The sequence below is a fragment of the Protopterus annectens genome, chromosome 3.part0 (genome assembly GCF_019279795.1).
Source record: "Protopterus annectens isolate FY-2018-M chromosome 3.part0, PAN1.0, whole genome shotgun sequence".
Taxonomy (NCBI): Eukaryota; Metazoa; Chordata; order Ceratodontiformes; family Protopteridae; genus Protopterus; species Protopterus annectens.
The window spans coordinates 161,526,721-161,541,143 of record NC_056731.1 but is presented as its reverse complement, the minus strand read 5'-3'; the positions used below and the strand labels follow the sequence as shown (position 1 = coordinate 161,541,143).

The 14,423-nt window shown below is 37.9% G+C and overlaps 1 protein-coding gene across 1 annotated transcript in view; it reads left to right on the top strand.

The window, feature by feature from the left end:
• The window catches only part of LOC122796791 (dynein axonemal heavy chain 5-like), a 2,204,633-nt gene that overhangs the window by 1,721,649 nt on the left and 468,561 nt on the right, over window positions 1–14,423 (top strand). Inside the window, exon 65 of the mRNA XM_044065521.1 lies at window positions 5,129–5,299. Within this exon, the coding sequence (XP_043921456.1) occupies window positions 5,129–5,299 (171 nt within the window). The remainder of the gene's footprint in view (window positions 1–5,128; window positions 5,300–14,423) is intronic.

Genomic DNA, 14,423 nt, shown 5'->3' with positions numbered 1-14,423 from the left:
CTGAAAACAAGAAAAAGTACTACCTTGAACAACTAAACCAAAAAAGTACCCCCCCCCAAAAAAAAAAAAAAAATTTGGGACATCATAAACAAAGTCCTGTACTCTTTTACATCTAGCATCCCTAACTCCTACTCTGACATTTCCCTCATAGAAAATGCTATTAAATTAATTTCTCATTTCATTGACTCTGTAGCGACCCTTACCTAAAATTGCTTAAAATCCTACTGTACTCCAGTTGACACTCCCATCTCCAATAAAGCAAATTTCACTTTAAAACCTGTCCCCACCGCCTACATAAAACTGCTACTGTGTAAGCTTATGCCCAGTTCTCCCTTAGCTGACAGTCTACCAAAAACATACCTAAAGTTAGCGGCAACCTGCATTGCTTATCCAGTCTCCATCTTAATGAACAGATCTATTCAAGAACCACATGTCCCAACGCTCCAAAAAAAAAATTCTATATCATCCTACTTCACAAAGGTGGTAAATCCATTGAAATAACAAACTGCAGACCTATTGCAATCTTGTCTCCCCTCTCAAAATACTAGAGAAATGCATCCAAAACAACTGCTAGCATATGTACTCAAACCCAAACCACATCACAGCAACTTCCCTAGGCTCCTTTTCAGATACTGTAATTAAAGGCAGAGATAACAATAATGACGTATCGGCCCTCTGTTTAGAACTCTCCAGAGCCTTTGACACAGATTCTGACTCCAAACGTCTCTCTAAAATATCTGCTGTTGCTCTTTCAATACTTAACTGGTTCTCCAGCTACCTATCCAATCATCAACAATCAGTTAAATCGCTCTCCACGTTTTCTCCCTGCCTCCCAGTTAATACTGGAGTTCATCAATGCTCTATACTTGTCCCTCTACTCTTTAACATCATTATTAGCAATCCATATACATCCTGCCTACATTCTACACTAGATGATTCCATTATTATCTGTTCATCAGACTACTTTCCCCATCTGCAGTCCATCTCTCAAAATGCCTTCAACTCAACTGAAAACTAACTAGACAAGACCAGCTTCTCCTAACCCCCACCAAAAAAAAAAACAAACAAATTACTTCTCTTTCTTCCAGAATCTGAAACTCACCTAAAAACGTACTTCTCAATGCAATCTCTTAACAACACTGCTATAGAAACTGAACCATGTACCAAGCTATTAGATGTTGCTATAGATAATAAACTAAAATATGATCTGTAAAAGCAGAGTTATATAAAGAAAACACATCAAAACATCAGTATGCTTCACATATCTAGAGCCTTACTAATGCCTCAAGAGTATCTCTTGCCAATGATTACCTCCTTTCTACTCTACTCTATACCTCTTCTATCCTTACTAATAAACAGACCACGCTAAGAGCAAACCTTGAGCTGTGTTATAACAAGGTATCCAGATTTGTTGCCAATCAGCCATACAGCTATCCTCACTGTTTGGCCTTAAAATCATTAAACTGGATTGAGATGCCTCATCAACTCATGCTCAAATTCTCTTTGCACATAACATGGTATAAAAATCTTCATCCTGCCCAGCAGCCTGTAACATTCTTAAACATTACTTTTCCAGACAACCTCTTTGCTCTTCTGACCAACATTTCCCTGAAATCTGCAAATCCATTGTTCATAGCCTATACTCTAACTCAGTGGCTAGATCCTGGAATACAATTCCCATTTCTATCAGATCAATACCTAATCATCATATGTTCAAAATATCATTCATAAGTTCCTAGGTTCCTTGGTGTGTACTAGGCTAATGGCCCTGGAACCTTTATAAGCCTAGCCCATAGGATTACCCTGGCATCGTGCCACCCGACATTAGTTCCCAGTGTCTCTGTCGAGTAGAACCACTGGAGTGATCCCAGGGGTGAATTTTCGATTTCACATCCACTCATCAAGATTTCTCTTGAAGAGGGCCAGTAAGGTGCTCTGTTTGACATGTACGGGCAGTCTATTCCATAGCATTGGCAGTCTCTGGGTTATGAACCTGTCCCTCCAGCATGTTCTGTTGATTGTGGTAATGAGGTTGAGGTCTCTGGAACATGTGATGTGGAGGGATTGGGATTTCTTTAGATGTAGCATTTCTAACAGAGCTGGGTCAGACATTGCTTTCTAAGTCAAGCTGAGAATGCCTCTAAGTAGGCAACATTGGAGTTTTTTTTGTGTCTGTCCATATAGGACAAGTGTTTAAGGCCTAGGATCCTCTTTGTGAGGGACTTTTGTGGCCTCTCCAGTTGTTGCAGGTGTCTAGTGAGGTACATGCCAAATGGGGCATTGTACTTGATGATTAGCTTAATGAGGGAAGAGTAGAGGAAGACAATGACCTCTTTCTTCCTGGATGCAAAACCCATAGTAATGAGATGTGCCACATAGAAGGACTTTCTGACCACAGTGGCAATGTGGTGGTCAAAAGAGAGGTTGCTGTCAACCTTTCCCAGATCTCTTATAATGCCTTCTTTGTTCAATGGACTACCATCGATGTAGTAATTCATGGGAACCAAATTTTTCCCAAAGGGGATGATGACACATTTTTTTGTCATTGAGCTTAAGGCTTCTTAAGGTTCTGACACCAGTCATTGGTCTCAATGAGGCCTTTCTGCAGGAAGTCAACATCACTTGGGGAGTTAATAATAATAGCTCCCAACTTGCAGTCGTCTGCGAACTTTGTCAGCCAGAGTCCCTTCGTGTTGGCCTGGACTTCGGAGAAGTAGATACCAAACAGGAGAGGACCCAGGACCGAACTCTGTGGGGACTCCACTCGTGACTGTTCGGCAGTCTGGCTTGGAGTCAGCTACTTTTACACTGTGAGTTCTATCTGTGAGCCAGTTCGCAACCCACCTAGTGATATAGGGGTTGATGCCAAGCTTAGTGAGTTTTTCTATGATTCCTGAGTGGGGAATGGTATCAAAGGCCTTGACCAGATCAAGGATTACTTTTCAACTTCTGGGTCTGTACCATTTCCACTAATGCTAACATTTTCCACTAATTCTTTTCTTCCAACCTTTCCATGTTATTGCTCTCCCCAACCTCTGGCTTTCTCATAACCTACCACCACCTCTCTTCTGCCCCCTATTTTTCCTGTCTCTTTACCTCGCTCCCTGTCTATACTTTTCTCCTAACTATATCTCACTATTGTTTTGCACTCACCATTTCTTAAACCATTCATTTATTCTCTCCTGTCATTGTCCTACCTGTCTCTCCTAATTACTAACATCAGCTTCATTTCCTAGAGTCTCTTGAATTAATTCACTTGAACTGTACTCATTTTTGTACCTATATTCCATTTTTTATTTATATGTTCTGTCCCAATTTGTATTTAGTGTCATTTAAATACACTATTTTTTATTATTGTTAACTTTTCATCTTTATCACCTGATCAGTGTGATTGCATTTATTAACTGTCCTTATCATGTAAAATTGTAAGTTTGTTTATGGAGCTTTTCTTCCCAGGCCTCCACTGAAAATGGGATCTATGCCCAGTCAGGCTTTCCCAGTAAACAGATGCTAAATAAATAAATAAACATAAATAAATAAAGTGTACAGTGGGCATTATTTCAACTATAAGGGGAAGGTAACAACTGAAGTTGTAGTTACATATAAACTACAATAGAATCTTCAGGAAGTGCAGGGTGGGTTTATTTCTGTTGTAAACTATGATGATTAGACCATTCATACAAGACTGCACCATTTCTGGACTCCCCAACTCTGTGTTGACATGTACATTGTGATAGTATGAAAAATGGAAATGTATCAGTAATGAAATAATCGGTGGAATGTTACCAGAAAATGCACTGTTGTATTTTCCAAAATATATAAAATAAAAGCATAGTTGACACTTATTTGCAGACACATTCTGAGATGGATCCTTGATAGAGACATTTCTCATTTTTAACTGCGTGGTATTTGGTAACATACACTGTACCACACATCTATAGTGCCATCTGGCCTCTTGAAGCATTAGCGACCACTTTACAGTGGCTTATTGTTTGGGATTCATATGGACTGGACACTCTAAATTGGCCCTAGGTTTGAGTGTGCGCACGTGTGTGCCTTCTGTGGAAGGTTGGGTATCGGGCTGGCAAATCAACACTGTAAAACTCCACTGCCAATCATGAGCGGACAGATGATCCGCTGTGGCGACCCCTAACCGGGAAAAGCTGAAAGAAGAAGAAGGTCAAACATAGAACCTATCTTGGAAATCCTTAAAGCTGTATATAGGAGATACTTTCTTACTATATTAATTGATATATAAAAATGACACTCCTTGATGGGTCAGTATTACCTCCCTCTGTACTGCAGCAAGTGAGTGAGTTTTTCCTGTCAACCTTGACTGTGAGATTTCCCTGTAATTTGGGTCCTGCTGTCAACCTTGACTGTGAGATTTCCCTGTAATTTGGGTCCTACTGTCAACCTTGACTGTGAGATTTCTCTGTAATTTGAGTCCTGCTGTAAACTTTGACTGTACAACTTTCCTGTAATTTAAGTATTTACTAGTGTAGTGCTCATTTGTAAAGGGGGAGGCATCCTTATTGTTCTTTCTTGATTTGTAGGAAGGTGTTGTTTGTTGGCTAGGAAGTGAGCTGATCACCCTTATATAATTGACTCATGCCATTGCAGCATAAAGTATTCAGTGTGCGTATGTCCCAGAGTGTATTGAAATTCTGGAAAAAGATACTAAATACTAATTGCAGAAGGGCATAAACCCAAGCACAAACACACATGGAGCACATTCTTCTTCAAGGTCATCTAACAGGCTTGCTCAGAGAATGAATTTGTTACTTTCTATTGTTGCTTTAGTACTGCCCACTGAGACTATTAACAGAACCATAACAATACTGGAGCATGTCAAAGGACACTATAATGTAAAGAGTGATTTAACAACCTAAAATGTGAAGCAATTTATGAATAGCAGTGACTTGAATATAAATCAATAAGTTTTATACAGTATTGAATTAGCTGTTAAGATGTTTTTAAGTTATACAGTAGTTTTGAACAGCTTCAGTTTACTCCTGTAACCATATTTATATAAACAGACAAGTTCTGGAGTGGATGTTATCTGTATTGGAAATGTCACTTCTAGTTCAATGTCTTAATATTTCTCATTTAAAACAATTTTATTTAGGAACTAGAGGCAGAAAGGGTGAAGCTAATGGAAGAAGTAACATCAAATAAGAGAAAAATGCAGGAGTTGGAAGATAACCTACTTTTTCGCCTTACCAGCACAGAAGGCTCCTTGGTGGAAGATGAATCGTTAATAGAGGTTTTGAAGATTACCAAGGCAACAGCTGAAGAGGTACAGGAAAAAAAGAAATAAGAATAAAAAACCTGACTGAATTCTAGGTTATTTGAAGCTCTGTGTGCTGGGAACAAAGGCACATTGGGTGTTCATTCATAATGCTGAAGTTGAAAACATATAGGCAATTAAATCTGAATGACAATGTACCATTGTTCTCTACTTTTCTTACTCCATGACTTCACTGCATTTTCCTTGTGAACTGATTTAAAATATTCTGTGCCATATTTAAAACATCATGACACTTTTTAGTTTATTGATTTTTTCTATGTAGCTTATCTACAGATAAGAAATATTTGCATGCATGTTGTAAAACCGTAATTTATTAATTATTTGTTACAGTTATGTAAGCCCAGAAAGATCAGAGTTCACACTTCTCGGATGATGCAGAATGCCATGAAAATTAAATACCTCGGTTGATGGCACTGGGAGCTAAGGCAGAGGAGATTTAAGCTGGGTCTCCAGATTCGTAGCTTAGTCCTTCAATAAACTACTTGCTATGCACTTCTCAGTTCTTAGCTTAAAAAACAAAACTTGTTTTTAAGTTTTATTTTTCATCTTTTGTAGACTGTTTGAAATTATACCTAGGGGTAAACAGTCACCTGTATTATGTTCTTAGGATTTAGAACCAAAATGTTCAGGTTTTGTCATTTACCCTGTTTTACAAAGTTTAATTTGATTTTTAAACTTTAAAGTTTCCTAGACAAGTTGGCTGGATACAAATTAATAAATCTATATAAACTATAGCATACTGATGGCACCTTAAGCTATATAGTTACGTATAATTCAAAATGATTTCATTACATTTCGTCCTAGGGATCAAAGCATGGAACTAGACAGAATAAACAACTTCCACTATGATACCTTGAAATGCGATCATTCTGACATTGCTGGTCTGATCATAAGGGATTAAAAGATCTTACTGGCATTCAAATCAATGCAACAGGTTGGAAACCGTCCCTCTGCACATTCTATGTTAGAGGAAAACTCCCCAAACATACGTATACTGACTCTATCATTGCATAACATTAGGAAGAGATGAAAATTCCCCACAGAGTGCAGTGTACCTTAATCTTAGACAATTCTTCTTTTCACTTGGTTTAATTTCTCCAAGTCTTTTGGGTGTTTAATACCATGTTGGGAATGGACCCCATTCCTAAATCAGGGTATGATTAAAGGTCATGAAATGAATATTGTTTCAATCTTTGATGTTATTCAAAAGTTCTCTTCCCAGCACCCACAGTGTGCCCAGAACTGACTCCTTCTGTAATTCATATAGAGTTACATGTATTGGTACCATATCTAAATATGACTGTAAATAATTTTTTATGAGATCCATTCCTTCTGCTAATATTGGGATTGTCTGGGTATTCTTTTCTACATTGCTCTCATTTTTGCTTGCAAATCCTGGTATTTTATGATTTTGTGTCTCTCTTTACATAAGACATCGTAATCACTGGTTGTAACAATTTGAATGATTAATGCTATGTTTGCCTTCTTTTCTGGTTTTCTTGCATCTGTTTTCTGAACTGTCGGTAATGGGCAATCACATCATACATGTCAACCTCTTAGAGCAAGAAATCTGGACAAAGCCATATATAAAAGTGGGACAAAGGCCCAAAAATAGGAACACTTTTTAAATATTGCTCTTACAAACTTAGAAAGTTGCTAGAATAACAGGTTTTGCATTAGAATGAATTTTCTGTAGGGTATGAAGTCTGAAACTCAACTGTCTGTCATCATTTCTAACTTTAATCTTTAATGAGTTGCCACTAATGTGCCAGAAAACCACAATTTTATGAAAACAGACCAAAAATATGAGGCATAAATCTGGACATTCTGCGACAATCTGTACAGTTGAGAGGTATGGATCTCATATGTTATAAACTTCATCACTCTCTATAATCGTTTGTAGTTCAAGTTTCTAATGCTTCTCAGCTACTTCAGCGTTGTAGTTTCTGTGCAACAGTCTTGCCACATTATCATGTCTTTCAGTATACATGCCCTCTGCTATGAATGTATCACACCCAGCAACAAGATGTATGACTGTTTCTTTCTGTTTTATAGAACCTGCATTTGTTCATTTCTCCCACATGTTCAATGGACTTTGAAAACCAACATGTACATAGTCCACTGTCTTATGTCACCATTATTAACCTTTTGTCTTTTGGTCTGAATTCACCTCTCCTTAACCATTCCTGCATTGACATGATGTTTCAAGAGATTTCAGTAATTGCCACAGTATTTGTGGCTTTTTCATATTTCTTTCTTTCTCATCTGATCCTTCTCCTTATATTCTTTATTTTGTTTTTTTTTTGGTACATTCAATTAATGCCTGATGTTTGTATTCTACTTCTGTTTTGATGTCCATTTCCGCTTGACACCAACATGCTTCTGCTAAACTAAGCAGGGAAGTCATCTTAGACTTCTTTTCCTCATGTTTTAAAACATTCATTATGTTTGGATCTGGTGAGATCAGCAGATACGTATGCAGTCCCATAACTACAGATCTATACATGCAATCAGTTTTGAGGAGGCCCATTACTCCTTCAGAATGAGGAATATATCATCTTGGTATACACTGATTTTTATATACCAGTAGATAAGTGTGAAGCATTCTTCTTGTTTTCCTGTCCAACTGATCCAGTACCTTTTGTTAGAATAGGAAGTGCAAATTGGTTTATAGCTTGGACTTTGTTGCTAGACATCAGGGCTGTCTTCAGTATTAGTTTTAGTCTTCTACAGTATTCCTTACTGAGTTTTGTTTGTATTTGTTCATGTTTTATTTTCAATCTTTCATCAGCTCCCAAATATATAAACACTTCTTCCTGCTCAAATTCCTGTATATCGCATTCCTGGCCCAGACAGACATTTTCTTGGTGCTGCAGCTTTCCTGCTTCAAACATTGCTTTTGTACATTTACCAAGACCAAAGGGCATCCTTATATCATCTGATAAGGTTTTAATGGCTTGCAGTTGTGCTTTCAGCTCCTCATCTGATGAACTTTACAGTTTTAAGTCATCCACAAAAGTTAGATGAGAAGTATTTAAACTTGGTTGTTTTCTGGGAGCCAACTTGTAACCATGGCCTAATCTGTTAATAAGTTAAAGGCAAGACAAAAAAGCAGCGGTGACAAAAGAGTCACCCTGAAATATCCCCTTTGAATTTTTATCCCTAGGATAGTAATTTGTCCTTTGTCATGGCTTAGATGCACAATGGTTTGCCACTGATTCATGATCATTGCAATGTAACTGATCAATATAGGGTGTATCTTATACATCTGGAAACACTCCTTTATCCATGAATGTGGGATGCTGTCAAATGTATTTTTGTAATCTATCCATGCCATACTTAGATTCTTCCCCATATAACAATTATCTTTTATAGCTTTCTTTAGCAACAAATGATTATTTGCTCCATATGACTTCATTTTGTTATACCTTTGTTCTATTGCCATAACTGAGTTATTTTTCTAAATGACTATAAACTCTGTCTGCATCAATTCCACTATATAGTTTGTACTTCGTCGGAAGGCAGGTAACTGGTCTATAGTTTTTAGGATGGCTTGTAAGTTCACTCTTAAGGACGAGTATACTTTTTCCTGTTGCTAACCAGACTGGTGTCTCTTTAGGATGTGCAAATAAGTAATTCTTACTTAGGGCTAAATCTTTGTGTAAAGAAGTTAATATTTTTATCCAAAAGTTAGGTAGTGCATCTTATCCTGGGGGTTTCCAATTAGGATCTTTTCTTAATTTTGTTTCAATTTCTCTGTCCGTTACTTCATCCCACTTCATATCCTCTACATTTGAACTCCTTACTGTTTCTTTTAATTTTCTATCTATTCAGCCTCTTTGTTATGTTCCACTGGGCTTCATAAATATTTTTCCAAAATGTATCTGTTTCTTCTTTTTTTGGTGGTGTTTCTATTCCTTTTGTTTTATTTCCCATTTTTTTATAATTTTTGAGTCACCAATAAATTGCTAATTTTGTACTTTTCCTGTATATTTATTTGCATATCTTCTCAGTTTTTCTGCCTGAGTTGATATCTTTAGTTTGTTATGTGCAGCAGTGTATGGTCTTTTTGATACTATCCATTGCTTTTGCCACGTTTATCTTTCCAAATATTTTTGTTGATCTGTTTCCTCCTTTATATTCTTCTAACAGTGGCACTTCTTGTCTTAACGCCTTTATATTTTTTTCTATTCTATGCTTCCATGGTAGCATTTTATTTCTTCCCTTGCTTTCCCTTGTTGCTCTATGTTTTTGTGGTAAGAGTTTGTCTGTTATTAATTTAGCTACACAGTGATATATCTCATTTACTTCTGTTACATCACATGAATTTCTCTTAATAGTCCTGATTACTGGGTTCATTTGTTTTAACAGACTTCTAAAAGTTTGGGTCTTCTTTATTTTCTGTAATCTATTTCTTTCATCAATCTTAATATGTCTATTCATCTCTTATATGTCAAGTAAAACTTCCCTTAGATCATTTTCCTCTAAACTGAGAGGACATTCTTTGCTCACCATTTCCTGTAGGCATTCTACAGAAAGTTGCAGAACATCTTCCTGTGACATATCTTTTTCAGACGCATCCTGCGTCATCTGCTGTTCCTTCACATGGGAATTCACTAGCCGGTCACTCCACAACATTACCCATGTCAGAGTTGCCGCTGTTTCCTGCTTCTTCCCTTGTTGTACCACTCCAGATGAACTTTTGCATTGGTTTCCTTCAGAAGGCTCCAGAGCATCATCATGTGTCAAATGTCCGGATGCCTTCTGCTCCACCTGTTTCTTCTTAATAATAAACGTGAGCTAATAAAAGTAAACAAGTGATTTCTGAGGCATCCTGTTCTGAGGCCACGAGATGGTTGAAAGGCCACCTTTCCTGCTGATTAGTGGGTGCACTTTTGAGCAATCTTTGTCTCTGTCTTTCCAAGTTTCATCTATATCATTCTGCACAGAATACTTTAGGTTTGCAATCTAAGTGCTTAGATCATATTGCATCATTTTAATGCTCTGTTAAAGCCAATTTATTTCTAGCACATAAAAAAACTCCAAAGCTTAACACTTTCTTGATATTCCCAAGAAGCAACAATGTGGCAATAGCACCAACTTTCTTTGGAACATTACAGCAAAAGGAATGGTGTTCAGTCATTTAGAAGAGCATTCTACATGCCATTAGAAGAGCATTCTCCATATCATTAAAAGAGCATTCTCCGTGTCATTAGAAGAGCATTCTCCATGTCATTAGAAGAGCATTCTACATGGCATTAGAAGAGCATTCTCCATGTCATTAGAAGAGCATTCTCCATGAGCATTCTCCATGTCATTAGAAGAGCATTCTACATGGCATTAGAAGAGCATTCTCCATGTCATTAGAAGAGCATTCTACATGGCATTAGAAGAGCATTCTCCATGTCATTAGAAAAGCATTCTAAATGGCATTAGAAAAGCATTCTAAATGGCATTAGAAGACCATTCTCCATGGCATTAGAAGAATATTCACCACAGCATTAGAAGAGCATTCTTCATGGCATTAGAAGAGCATTCTCCATGACATTTATAGAGCAATCTCCATGGCATTAGAAGAGCATTTTCCATGGCATCAGAAGAGCATTCCCCATGGCATTTATAGAGCAATCTCCATGGCATTAGAAGAGCATTCTCCATGGCATTAGAAGAACATTCTCCATGGCATTAGAAGAGCATTCTCCATGGCATTAGAAGAACATTCTACATGGCATTAGAAGAGCATTCTCCATGTCATTAGAAGAGCATTCTCCATGGCATTAGAAGAACATTCTCCATGGCACTTGAAGAGCATTCTTCATGGCATTAGAAGAGCATTCTCCATGGCATTAGAAGAGCATTCTCCATGGCATCAGAAGAGCATTCTCCATGGTATTAGAATAGCATTCTCCATATCATGATCTTTCATTCATGGAAAATATGCTGCTGTAAAGCTATTGCATTACATCCTAAACCATGATGCAGTTATTTAGGTGAAGATGAATAACTGAAAACTGCATTGGCATGCTGTGTCTCTTTTCACTTTTTCATCATTCAGCTGATATGTAAGGACATTCTAAGACTCTGCAAAAGCATGAACCCTTATTGTGGTACTTAGAGATTTTTTGGTGAATAGTTAAATACATAAAATGTTAAAAAAATAACTGGATCACAGAAATTAATTGTAATTATTATTATTATAAATTATTTTCCTCCTCTGATTTTGGCAAGTGATATACCAGCACTAATCCTAGACAATATAGGTCAGTAATAAGCAGTGGAGTATTAATTATATAGGTTAAGTATGGAGACTTTCATTATTCATAATAATGGCATTTCAACAAGTAACAACTACTTTTCAGAAAGAATAGTGTAGTAGGAACAAATATATTGGCTAAAAATGTACCTAACCACTCCTAGGCACTTCTTTGGTTTCACTAAGGGCAGGTCATGCCTACTCAACTTGGTGGACTTCTTTGAGAAGGTCACCAAAGCAATGGATGAGGGCAAATGGTTCACACTTCCTACCCTTATGTCACCCGATGGATAGCCAACTGGCTCACAGATAGGACCCAGGAAGTTAGAATTGGGGAGGCCGCCTCTACTAAGAGGCCTGTCACAAGCAGAGACCCTCAGGGATTTGTTTTGGGACCACTTCATTTTGGGTGACACAGGCAAACAACTGGTGTCAAGAGCCAAGGACTAAAACTAAATGCCAAGAAATGCATAATATTATCCTTTGGGAAGTCATCCACCTGTGATAACTATCATATTGACAACACACCCCCTAAAAATTGACTCAGTAGTCAGGGACTTGAGGACACACAGTAATCTAGCCTTTGACCATCGTGTGTCTACAGTAGTGAGGAAATCATTCTATGTTGTGCAACTTATAAACAAGGGTATAGCATCTAGGTCTAAGGAAGTCATTGTTCCACTGTACCCGACATTCATCAGACCTATCATTGAGTACAATGCCCCCTTTGGTATATACCTAATCAGGCATAGCCAACAATTAGAACACCCATAGAAATTCCTCACTAAAAGAATACAGGCTGTAAGTAACATGTCTTATGCAGATCACCTAAAGGTCCTATCTCTGTATTCTGTCTCCTACAGGGTTTTGAGGGGAGATCTATGCCTGGCATACAGGGCATTGCCAGACCCCACTCTGATGGACCTCCTTCATATCCACACAACAAATAGCACCAGAATTACCCGTTCTAAATACTTAAACCTTGCCTGTGATATAAATAAGACCTGCTGGAGAGACAGGTATGTATCCCAGAGACTGCCCTGTCTCTGGAATAGGCTCCCTATCAATGTGAAGCAGAGTTCCTCCCTAACCCAATTCAAGTGTAACATATTAAGTTGGATGGGGAACAGGACATTGTAAGTCATTTATTGCATATAAAATTGTGGACATGAACCATATGGTACTTCAGGTAGGCTAGCCTGACTATGATCTAAGCATTTTCCTTCTTAAGATGCTATACATAGCCTTCACAGTTGCCCTTGTAAGACTCAGAATGTACTTCCTGTCTCCATCAAAAGTCCCTCAACATTTAACCAAATGAAACCATTCCTGAGCATCCACTGCCTTGTTGAATATTTTCTGCCTGTTCTGGGATTGCACAGCAGTATTTAGAACTATTTACTCAATTTTACTTTGCATATCTTCACAACAACCATGACATTACTGCATCAAGTTATTATACCTCTGTACAGTGGTCACTCCCTGCTTTATAGGATCAGCATCAACTAATGATATTTACTTCTCATTCCCAAATTATGAGCTTTTCTGTTAGCAAATGCTTCAAACAAAAGTCTCTGTATCCCTGGAGAAAGTAGTAATAATGATATTAAGTATATACACTTCCAGTTTGTCTGAGTTTAACATTAGCTTAGTGCTAATTTTTGCTCTGTGTGTGTGTGTGTGTGCGTGTGTGTGTGTGTGTGTGTGTGTGTGTGTGTGTGTGTGTGTGTGTGTGTGTGTGTGTGTGTGTATGTTTGTGTGTGTGTGTTGTGTTTATATTGTATTTTTATTAGTAATGATTTTATTTCTGTACACAGTATTGCTTGGTATGTTTCTTTATTTCACTTTCTTGGAAATAAGTTATGACTGAAAATCGACTGGACTGTACAGTTTAGTTACCATAAAAAATAAATAAATAAAAATAAAATAAATCAAATTAGGCCTTACCTTATCTGTTTATGCCCTCATGGAGTGAATTGCTTTCAAAATTCAAGATCAGTTAAATTACACTACAGAGCAGACAGAATCCTCTCACCTGAGTTTAGAAAGGCAAATGGGAGGAGGAAAAGAATGCTAATTTCCAACCAGGAATATGCCATGCCTTTCCAAACTCACACCATGAGACAAAAAGCAAACATCTGTAAAGTAAAATCTGTAGGCCTACTTTCCTCTCTAGTTTTACAGCACATCATCATGTCTTCTGGTGAGTAGTTTACATGCTACCATTTGCGGAAAGGGAAGTTTCCATTCTCTCCAAATTGCCTAGTAGCCTAATTGATGGTAGTGCAGTCTCTTGCTTTCAAACAAGGTTAGATACAGTTCATAGGTTCATAGGTGTGTACTAGGCTAAGGGCCCTAGAGCTTTTATAAGCCTAGCCCATAGAATTGTCCTGGCATTGTGCCACCCAACATTAGTTCCCAGCACCTCTATCGAGTACAGCCACTGGAGTTATCCCCGGGGTGAACTTTCTATTTCCCATCCACTTATCAAGATTTGTCTTGAAGAGGGCCAGTGAGGTGCTCTGCTTGACATGTATGGGAGGTCTATTCCAGATCATGGGCAGTCTCTGGGTTATGAACCTGTCCTTCCAGCATATTCTGTTGATTGTGGTAATGAGGTGTGGTGGAGCGTGTGGTGCGGAGGGATTGGGATTTCTTTAGATGTAGTATTTCTAACAGAACTGGGTCAGACGTGGATTTGTAAGTCAAGCAGAGATCGCCTCTTAGTAGATAATATGAGACAGAGAAAAGCTGGAGTTTTTTGAGTCTGTCCATGTAGGACATGTGTTTAAGGCGTAGGACCTCTTTGTGAGGTACTTTTGTGGCCTCTCCAGTTGTTGCAGGTGTCTAGTGAGGTAC